The 11,174-nt window shown below is 35.6% G+C and overlaps 1 protein-coding gene across 10 annotated transcripts in view; it reads right to left on the bottom strand.

Moving 5' to 3' along the window:
* The window catches only part of Ppp4r4 (protein phosphatase 4 regulatory subunit 4), a 106,633-nt gene that overhangs the window by 35,019 nt on the left and 60,440 nt on the right, over positions 1-11,174 (bottom strand). For all 10 annotated transcript variants that reach the window (XR_007345954.1, XM_048799257.1, XM_015488484.2 and 7 more), the window contains one exon: positions 9,887-10,069. Coding sequence is in view for 9 of the 10 variants with exons in the window: in XM_048799257.1 (XP_048655214.1) it covers positions 9,887-10,069 (183 nt within the window). In the remaining variant the exon portion in view is untranslated. The remainder of the gene's footprint in view (positions 1-9,886; positions 10,070-11,174) is intronic.

The following is an 11,174-nucleotide window of genomic DNA, read 5'->3' as shown; positions in this document are numbered from 1 at the left end:
GGGGGTGTTTGTTTTTTTTTAATTCTTTGTATATCCTGGAGATTAATGCTTTATCTGAGGTACAGGCGGCAAAGATTTTGTCCCATTCTGTAGGCTCCGTCTTCGCATTCTTGTTTCATTTGCTGTAAGGAAGCTTTTTAGTTTGATACTATCCCATTTATTGATTCTTGATTTTACTTCTTGTGCTTTAGGATTTTTACTGAGGAAGCTGGTTACTAACCTGACATAATGGAGAATTGGGCCTACATTTTCTTCTAATAGTGCAGGGTCTCTGATCTATTGTGAATTGAGCTGTTAATACTTAGGTCCTTGGTCCATTTTGAGTTGATTTTTGTGCAGGATGAGAGATAGGGATTAAATTTCATTCTATCATATATGGATTTATAGTTTTTCTAGCACCATTTGTTGACGAGATTATCTTATCACCAGTGTATTTTATGGCACTTCTGTCTAGGATGAGATAGCTGTATGTATGTGGGTTTGTCTCTGTCTTGTATTCTGTTCATTATTCTTCATATCTGTTTTTGTACTATCACCCTATAATATAAATTAAGGTCTGGTATTGTGATGCCTCCAGCTTCAATTTTCTCACTAAGGATTTCTTTGGCAATTCTGGGCCTCTATTTTTTCCAAATAAATTTCATGGCTGATTTTCTATTTATATGAGGAACATCATTGGAATTTTAATAGGACATTAAATCCATATAGTGCTTTTGGTAGTATGCTCATTTTGATTATATTAATTCTGCTTAACCAAGAACATGGGAGATCTTTCCAACTTCTAAGGTCTTTTTCAATTTCTTTCTCTGGTTTTTTGTAATTTTTACATTGTAGAGATCTTTCACATCTGTTTTTTAGGTTGATTCCCAATTTTTTTTTTTTTAGGCTATTGTGAATGGGATAGAAATACAATTGATTCATGGGTGTTAATTTTGTATCCTGCTACTTGCAGAATTCATTTATGAGGTCTAGAAGCTTTCTGAAGGTTCTTGAGTCTTCTAAATATAGAATCATGTCAGCAACTAGGGATAGTTTGAGCTCTTCTTTTCCTATTTGTATCCATTTAATTTCTGTCTTTTGCTTATTTTCTCTGGTTAGGGTTTCAAAAACTATGTTGAATAGAAGTGGTGAAAGGGGGCATCCTTGTCTTACTATGGTTTTTAGAGGAAATGCTTTCAGTTTTTCTTCATTTAGAATGATGTTGGTTTTGTGTTTGTCATATATAGCTTTTACAATGCTGAGGTATGTTCCTATTAGCCCTAGTTTTTCTAGTGTTTTGACCATGGATGGATGCTGTATTTTGTCAAATCCTTTTTCTGCATCTACTCAGATAATCATGCGAGTCTTGTCTTTAAGTCTGTTGATGTGATGAACTACATCTATTGATTTCCATATGTTGAAACAACCTTGCATCTCTGGGATGAACCCCATTCGATCATGGTACACTCTCTTTTTTAAAATGTGTTTTTATGTACAGTTCACCAAAATTTTAATAAGAACTATTGCATCTATGTTCATTAGGAATATTGGTCTGAAGTTTTCTTTCCTTATGTGTCTTCATCTGGTTTTGGTATAGGATGATACTAGCTTCATAGAATGAGTTTGGAAGGGTTCCCTCTTTTTCTGTTTCACGGAATAATTTGAGGAGAACAGGTGTAAGTTAAGTTGTTCTTTGAAGGTCTCTTAGAACTCAGCTGAGAATCCATTCAGTCCTGGGCTTTTCTTTGTTGGTAGCTTTTGATGGCATCTTCAATTTCATTGCTTGAAATTGATCTATTTAGATTTTTAGTGATTCTGATTCAGTGTGATCATGATTCAATTTGTGTAAATCGTATGTCCCTAGAAATTTGTCAATGTCTTCATGATTTTCTATTTTGTTGGGAATATAGATTTTCAAAATAGTTTCTGACTATTCTCTATATTTCAGTAGTGTCTGTGGTGATATTTCCTTTTTCATAATAAATTTTAGAAATTCAAGTCTTTCTTTTTTCATAAGCTTGGCTAAGGGCTTATCAATTTTAATTATCTTTCAAAGAAACAACTTTTTGTTTCATTGATTTTTTAAAAATTTTGTTTGTTTGTTTCAATATCATTGATTTCAGCTCTGGTTTTAATAATTTCCTGTCTTCTACTGTTTTTGGTGTTGATTTGTTCTTCTTTTTCTAGGGCTTTGAGGTGTAATGTTAATTATTTGGTGACTCTCTATTCTTTTGAAGAATGCACTCAGTGCAATGAACTTTCCTCTTAGAACTACCTTCGCTGATGTACCAAAGATTTTGGTATATTGTGTAGCTAATCTCATTTACATGTATTTTTTTTATTTCATCCCTGATTTCTTCTGCTATCCATCATTCATTCAATACTGTGTAATTCAGTCTCCAAAGTTAGAGTAACATTTTTTATTTTATTGTTGATTTCTAATTTCATTCCATTATGATCTTATAGGATACAAGGTATTATCTCTATTTTTTGTGTTTACTAAAAGTTGTTTTGTGGCCTAAGATATGCTCTATTTCAGAGAAGGATCTATGTGCTGCTGAGAAGAAAGTGTATTCTGTCATCGATGGAAAAATATTCTGTACATTCTCTTAAGTCTAAATTATTAATTCTATTTTTTAGTTCTATAGCTTCTTTATTTAGTTTTTGTTTGGAAGATCTTTCCAGTGATGAGAGGCATGTTAAAGTCACCCCGTATTATTGTGTTGTAATTCCTGAAATAGAGAAAGTTTGTTTGATGTATGTAGATGCTCCACTCTTTGAGGAATAAAGGTTAACAATTATTGTGTCTTGATGATATACAATTCACTTAAGAGTATGTTATGGCCTTTTTTTGTCTCTTCTGATTAATTTTGGCTTGAAGTCTACTTTATCTGATATTAGATTAGAAACCCCTGCTTGTTTATGAGATGCATATGAATGATATGATTTTCCCCTTCCTTTTACCTTCAGTCTGTGGATATATTTGCCTATGAGATGAGTCTCTTGGAGACAGCAAATTGTTGGGTCTTGTTTTTTATTCCAATCTACCAGTCTATGTCTTTTGATTGATGAATTTAAGCTATTTACACTCATTGTTATTATTGAGATATGATTTTTATTCCTGTCATTTGATTTATTTCTGGTTTTTATTTGAGCTAGATTCTCCTTTGATTGACTATTCTTCTAGAGTAGCTCCTCCCTTTGCTAGTTTTTCACTTTTATTCTTCATTTCTTCTTCATGAAATACCTTATAATGTTTTATACTTCAAGCTTTCTAGTTATAAACTCTTTTAACTTTTGTTTCTCATGGAAGGTTTTTATCACATTGTCAATCCTGAAGCTTAATTTTACTGGTTATAGTATTCTTGGTTGGCATCCATTTTTCTCTCAGAGCTTGGTATATATTATTCCAAGACCTCCTAGGGTCGGAGTTTAGAGACCAGCTGAGATCTGTATTGGTTTCCCTCTAAATGTTACCTGTTGTTTTTCTCTGATAGCCTTTAAAATTCTATACTTATTCTGTATGTTAGGCTTTTTCATAATAATGTGTCTTGGGGTGGGTCTGTTATAATTTTGTATATTTGGGGTCCTCTATGCCTCCTGTATTTGATTTCCCATTTCATTGTTAAGATTTGGGAAATTTTCAGATATTGCATTGAAAACATTGTACATTCCTTTAGTTTGTTTCTACAAGGTTTTTTCATGTTATCCCATATTTCCTGGAAGTTCTGTTCATGGTCTCTTAACATCTTTTCTCCATGGTCAACTCTATTTTCAGGATTATATATTTGGTCTTCATTGCCTGGACCTCTTTCTTCCAAGTGGACCAGTCTGCTGGTGACGCTTTCCTTTCCAGTGAATTTTTAATTTGGTTTACAGATTTCTTCATTTTGAGTATTTCTGCTTGATTTTTTTTTCAGAATTTCTATCTCTTTAATGAAGTGACCTTTTGGTTCCTTTATTTTCTCCCTGTAGTCACTTCTTAACTCATCTTCATCTCCTACCTCACAGATCAATTTAACTGTGAACATTCTAAACTCTTTCTCTGACACTTCTTCCACTGTGGTGTTCATGGATTCTGTTATTGAATTATTTTGGTTTATTTGAGGTGATTTGTTTCCTTGCTTTTTCACGTTGTTGGTGGGTCTACCCACTTACCAGTATGAATTGGAGGCAGCAGATTTTCTACCCTGTGGACTTACAGTGTCCCTGAAGGTTTCTAGTACCTCACAGTTTAGGGGGATACAGATAACAACAACCAAGGCAAACAACTACAGCATTAAATCAAAGAGTTCCTGCTTTGGCATCTATAGTGTTATCACACTAAACAGAAATGACATGATCAGTTATTGCTTATGGTAAAAGCAGTAAGTTTACATAAAGGTTTACAATTTTAAGTGGTGAACAGGGATAGAAAAGAAGTGATGTAGGATGTAATGATTGTGAGGGAGGAGGAGAGAAAATAGAAGCAAAAAATAAAGGAAGAGTGAAAGAAACATCAAAAAAGATTGGTTGTTATCAGTGTAAAAGAAAGAGGCAATCAAGGGAAACAGATAATTGAGAGATAAATGAATAAAATAAAAATGTTAAAAATAATAAAAATATAAGAACAAAACTGATATAGTCAAATCAAACATCTTTATACTCAAAATACTGACCCTTGAAAAATAACTGCCTTCAAAAAATACTAGGAATGAGAAAAAAGAAACAGATATGTATAAGTGTCCATGAACCATTCAAGTCACAATTAACAGAAGAAAAAAGAAAGAAAAAGGATCTTGATGAAAAGTTAACAAATTATTTCTATTGGGACTCAAAGATTCTCAGCTTCCCTTCTCAGGTGTCTTAGGTGGGGTTGCTGAAGTATGAAAAGAAAGTATACAGGCGGGACTCCTGGGGGTGGGGGTTAGGTGTAGGGAGCCTCTAGGTTCTTCCTCGAAAGGCGATTTGTTTGAAGACTTTAAATCAGTGCACTTCCCAGGCTGAGCAGTTCCCAGACCACTCAGGGAGACTGGACCCCAGGAAAAACCTCCAGGTTTCACTCAGACAGTGGAGGGGCCAATGCTTGCTCCCCTCAGTCACTTGTGAACTTCATGTTTTCTGGACTCTTGGGTTCAACTAATTCTATTCCTATCCAGCCTTTTCAAATTCTGGCTAGGTGCATCTCTCCCAGCAGATCTTTCAAGCAACCAGGCTGGTGGGGTTGGGGGAAGCCGGGTATGTTTCCCTGACCAGTACTCCCTTGTTTGATATTCTCCTGGTTACTTAGGCATACTCTATGCCATCCCACATGGGTTTCCAGACCTTACTTTGGGCCCAGCACAGTTGCAAGGATTCAGTTCCCCCAGCTACCATTCCCCAGCACTGGAGCTGCAAAATGGTTCCTTTCTCTGTTCTTCCTGGCAGCTGGGAGAGATGTAGCTTCTTTCCTGCTCAAGGATATTGTGCAGGATACCTTTCAGGTGACTTGGACAGTGTCTTTGATCTCTGATTTCTATGTACCCAGACACCCCAAACCTCCTAAGAATGTGGGTTCCTTTAATTGATGTATCCCTCTACTATTTGAGTGCAAGGGGAATCACACTGGCAGGTGCCACCAGCAGCAGCAGCAGTGCTAGGGATTTCTTATTTATTTTGTTATATCCAACCTCCTGAGTCCTTTTTGCTTTTAATGTCAAAAATTAATTCCCAGTAATGTGCCCCCTTCTCCCCTTGCTGAGAAGCTGCTTGTCTGATTTCTTGGTTTCACACCACAGGCAACCAAGTAGGTGACCTTCTCTAATCCATCATTTTGAATCCTCCAGTTTGGTTTTTTATCAATATTTCTATCTCCTTATTAAATTTCTCATATATATCCTATACTGACTTCCTTAATTCATTCAGTTGTCTTCTGTGTTCTTTTGGAATTCATGTTTTAGGTCACAAAGCAACTCTTGGCAAATACAAAAAATTGGTATAATTTCTTGCATCTTATCAGATCATAATGGTATGAAATTAAAAAACAACATGACAAACCCTACAGAAACCACATAAATATATGGAGATTAAACAAGACAGTTTTGAATGATGCATGGGTGATAGAAGAAATCAAGGGAGATAATTTAAAAATTCTTAGACTCAAATGAGAATACTGATACAATCTATCAGAATCTCTGCAACACTATGAAGGCAGTTCTGAGAGGAAAGTTTATAGCTATGAGTGCCTACACAAGAAAATCAAAAAGGTTCCAATAAACAATCTAATGATGCATCTCAAGGCCCTTGGAAAAAAAAACCAATTCCAAAAATTATTTAAGATCAAAGCTAAAATTAATGAAATAGAGAACTTTAAAAAAATACAAAGAATCAATGAAACGAAGAGGTGGTTCTTTGAAAAGACAAACAAGATTGATAAGGCCTTAGCCAAACTAACCAAAAGAAAAAGAAAGAAAACCCAAGTTAATAAAATTAGAGATTAAAAGAGAAATCACAATAGACATCATAGAAATCCAGTGGATCATTAGGGACTATTTTAAAAATTTATACTTCAATAAATTGGAAAACCTAGAAGAAATGGATACAGTTTTAGACAAATATAATCTGTCAAGAAGACACAGGAAACCTGTTGATCAATGACTAGCCATGAAATAGAAGCAGTAACCAAAAGCCTTCCAACAGAGAAAAGTCCAGGACCAGGAGGATTCTCAGCTGAATTCCTGTTTAATATAGCGCTAGAAATTCTAACCAGAGCAATTATTCAAGAAAAAAAATTAAATGGATAAAATAGAAAAGGAAGAAGATTATCACTGTTTGCAGATGATATGTTCCTATACCTATAAGATTTAAAGAACTCCACCAAAAAACTATTAGTGCTAATAAACAAATTTGGCAAAGCAGCAGGTTACAAAAATCAACAGCTTTCCTATAAACCAACAACCAATCTTCTGAGAAAGAAGTCGGGAAAACAACTCCATTCAGAATAGCTTCACGAGGGGAAAAAAAAAAAAAAAACTTAAAACATAACCAAGAAGGTGAAAGACAACTACAATGAACACTATAAAACACTGAAAAAAGAAGAGACCTCAGAAGATGAAAATACTAACCAAGTTCATGGATAGGAGAATTAATACTGTTAAAATGGCCATACTACCAAAAGCAATATGCAGATTCAACGCAATCCCCACCAAAATACCAATGACATTCTTCACAGAACTAGAAAACACAGTCTAAAATTCATTTGGAAGCAGCCAAAGCAATTCTAAGCCAAAAAATATCACTGAAGGCATCACAATACCTGACTTCAAATTATACTTCAAAGCTATAATAACAAAAAGTGCATGTTACTGGTATAAAAACAGACACACAGACCAAAGGAACACAAATAGAAGACAGTGACAAACCCATACATCAAGACTCATCCGATCTTTCACAAAGGTGTCAAAAACATACATAAAGAAAAGACAAAAGACAGTCTTTTCTACAAATGGGGCTGGGAAAATTGGTTATCCACATGTAGAAGAATGAAACTAGATCCTTATCTCTTACCCTGTACAAAAAATCAACTCGGAATGGATCAAAGACCTAGGGATTAGAACAGAAACTATGCAATTCCTAGAAGAAAACAGGGTCAACATTCCAGCATATAGGTGCAGGCAAAACTTTCTCAAAAGGACCTTTTAAGCTTAGGAAATAATGCCACGAATTTATAAATGGGACAGCATCAAAGTAAGAAGCTTCTGCACAGCAAAGGAAACAATTAGGAATGTGAAGCAAGAACCTACAGAGTAGGAGAAAATCTCTGACACCTACTCTTCTGACACAGGATTAATATCTAGAATATATAAAGAACACAAAAATCTTTATACCAAAAAAATCAAATAACCCAATTAATAAATGGGAACACTACAGACACTTCTTCTCAAAAGAAGAAATACAAACAGCCAAAAAATATATATAAATGTTCAACATCATTAGAAGTCAGGGAAATGCAAGATTTAACTGAGATTTCAGTCAGAATGGCAGTCATCAAGAATACAAATAATAATAAATGCTGGAGAAGACATAGAGAAAAAGAAACACTTTTATAACATTGGTGAGATTATAAATTAGTATAACCACTATGCAAATAGTATGGAGACTCCTTAAAAGACTAGGAAAGGAACCACAATATGAGCCAGTGTCACCACTCCTCAGTACTTATCCTGAAGAATTAAAGTCATCTTACTGTAATGATACATGTACAACCATGTTTATAGCAGCATAATTCACAATAGACAAACTATGAAATTGTCCTAGGTGTCCATCAATGGATGAGAATGAATAAAGAAAATATGGTGTATAAACACATGGAGTTTTATTCAGCCATAAAGAAAAAAGAAAGTATGTCATCTGGGGGGAAATGGATGAAACTAGAGACCACTGTGTTAAGCAAAATAAGTCAAACTCAGAAGGTTAAAGGTTATATACTTTCTTATGTGGAAGCTAGAGAGGAAAAAGGAAAAGAAAGGTGCTAGGGGTGGGGAAACTCATGAAAATCAGAGAGAGATCAATAAAGGAAAGGATCCAAGGAGTGGGAGATGGGGAGGGAGATGCAGGAAGAGCTAGAGAGTGATATTGGCCAAATTATGTTGTTTTATTGTATATTGTGTGTGTGTTAATAACAAATCCCCTTAGTATGTATAACTATAACACACCAATAAAAAAAAAGTGGGGAAAAAAGAGAGCACAAGCTCCATTAGAACAGGAGTCTGTTCGTCTATGTTGTCATTGCTATAACTTCAGCTCTTAGACAAGTAAGGCATATATAGAACACACTTAAATAAATTACTGCTGAATAAAATTAACTTAATAAATTCTGCTCATTTTATGAGAAATGTCCAATGTGGTACATTCATGCTAGTAAATGTGAAACTTATAAGGATGTATCATTGTCAAAATCACTCTTTAAGATTGTTATACTGCAATACAAATTTTAATTTCTCACCTAGGCTTTGATTGTGAAATAAGTTTGTAGGGTGGTAGTTAATACAATGTGTGCCAAGTACTTTTTATGTTTTCCTAAGCTGCAAATAATGCTAATATATTTTTTCTCATTTTTAAATCTTTGAAGCTAAAGTTGATTCTGGATTTTTGAGATGACTGTTAACTTTCATCATCTCCCTTTCATTGAAAAGAAATAATAAAAATTGAAAATACTTTTTTTCAAAAAATTTCCAAAACAGAACATTATCTGGAGCTTTTAAAACTTTCACAAAATGGAATTGGAATATCATATTAAATATACAGTAATCTGAGGATTAAAACAATCCTCTCTGAAAATTTTTTATGAAAAAAGCAAACAACTAACTTCATAAGGAGGTTTAAGTATAACCCTATTTCAAGGGTCAGGTGTTTGTTCCTTAACTCTAAAAGGTCATCTGCAGTAAGACATACAGTTTTCAGTATAAACTTTATCGGTCACATAGCCACCCCATTAGGCACTATAACCCAAACTAATATTAAGGAGCTTAAGGGAAGCCTTGGGAAAATGCCCTCCTAGGGTGAGACACTGAGGTTGTGGGTACATCAGAGGGGCACATGAGAGCAGAAGGTCCTCTGTAGTCAAGTTGCTGAGTCCTGTCAACTTTCTTCACAAGAACTGTATCAAGTGTGAAGTGAGTTGGGCACAGTGACTCCTGCAGTGTATAAACAAAGGGTAAGCGCAAGTCCTACCTGCTCCTGCCCCCTGCAACTAGGTGGAAGGTGATCAAACCTACAGAAGTAAAGGGAAACCAAGCTGCCTCCTCAGGGACCTGGGAGGATGACACCCTCCCAGACCCTCCCAGCAGAATGGAAGGAATTGAGTTTATTGCACTATTTTGATACTGTGAAGAATTTGGAAATGCCAAAATCAACCATGAGTTCAAAATAATAAAGATGCTGGGCTCACATTTGTCATCATGATGGTGAACATTCTTTGCAAGAAACGGTAATAAATCTGATCACTTGATATGATCTGAGGCAGACAGGCATATTTCTGCAGCAGCTTCTCATGGGTTCTCCATTTCAGAGAGGCTGCAGCTCGCTGCTCAGCAGCTGTGAGTGCTGGAATCAAGTCAGGCAGAGAGGACAACTGAAAAGGAATGCAGAGACAGAATCCATGGTACCTTAGTTGTCACAGGGAATGTTATCTGGTGAAATCAAATACTTTTTTTAAAAAAATCCCTAAGTAAAATTCAGTTACTGAAAATCAAATTTTGAAATAGACATTGGACCCCTTATTTTCCCAGGCGGGTGGATTACCATAGCAATTCTACGTTTGCTTTATATTACTATGGGCCAGTTTCACCTTCTAAGTTCCTACCCCTTTGTCCTATTGGTTATTCTTGGAATAATCAGTTATGCTGAAAATATAAACACAAATGCCAAAGATAATAAATAAGAATCACAGTAGTATTAAAATTGCTAATGCAAGAATTACAGAGGAAATTTAATCAATTACCAACAGACCTTTGCAAGCATGTACCATGTGGCAAGAACTATTTCATTTATGTATTCATTTATTTGTTATAAAAAATAGTAAATTAACTGGTTAAAATAGCTGTGCTTGAAAAGTACTTTATTTGAGGGATTTTCAAAGAAACTGTATATTTCACCCACACAGCAGAGACACTGGAAATGAGAAAACGGAAGAGCACGTGGCTTTTTGTACTTAGCACTAGGACACAGCCTTGCAACCAGCCTGGCACTGTGGGCTCTGCGAGGCAGGGGAGCCACTGGCAGGAAGGCGGCACTTCCAGCATAACAGACCCCGGGGAGAGCTCCAGGTGGGTGCCTGTGGCTTGGGCCATGTATTCCTCAGGGACAAGAAAGAAATTCAAGAAGGAAGCTTACAATGTTTCACATAATTGTCAATATTCAATGGTGACTCTCTCAAATAATGCTAAGAGACACAAGATTAATTTGTTGTTCTTTCTTCTTCTACACACAAAGGCCTCATGTAATTTGTAAACTGATTAGGGATCCTCTACCCTGCCTCTCAGGGATCCTGCCAGCAAGCTGGGTGCTCTCCACTCCGGGGCGGGAGATGGGTGGGCAAGTGCTATTCCCAGGTCCTAATGTTTCCAAACATTCTTTCACTGAATGAAACAAATCTCATAACAACTATGCAGAGTAGAATAATACTTAGAAAGTTCAGAAACTTTTTTTGGCCATTGGGGGTGGGGGTGCCGGGGATT

This window comes from Marmota marmota, unplaced genomic scaffold, assembly GCF_001458135.2.
Source record: "Marmota marmota marmota unplaced genomic scaffold, marMar, whole genome shotgun sequence".
Lineage (NCBI taxonomy): Eukaryota > Metazoa > Chordata > Mammalia > Rodentia > Sciuridae > Marmota > Marmota marmota.
The sequence above is the reverse complement of the archived record's forward strand: the minus strand, read 5'-3'. Positions and strand labels throughout refer to the sequence as shown.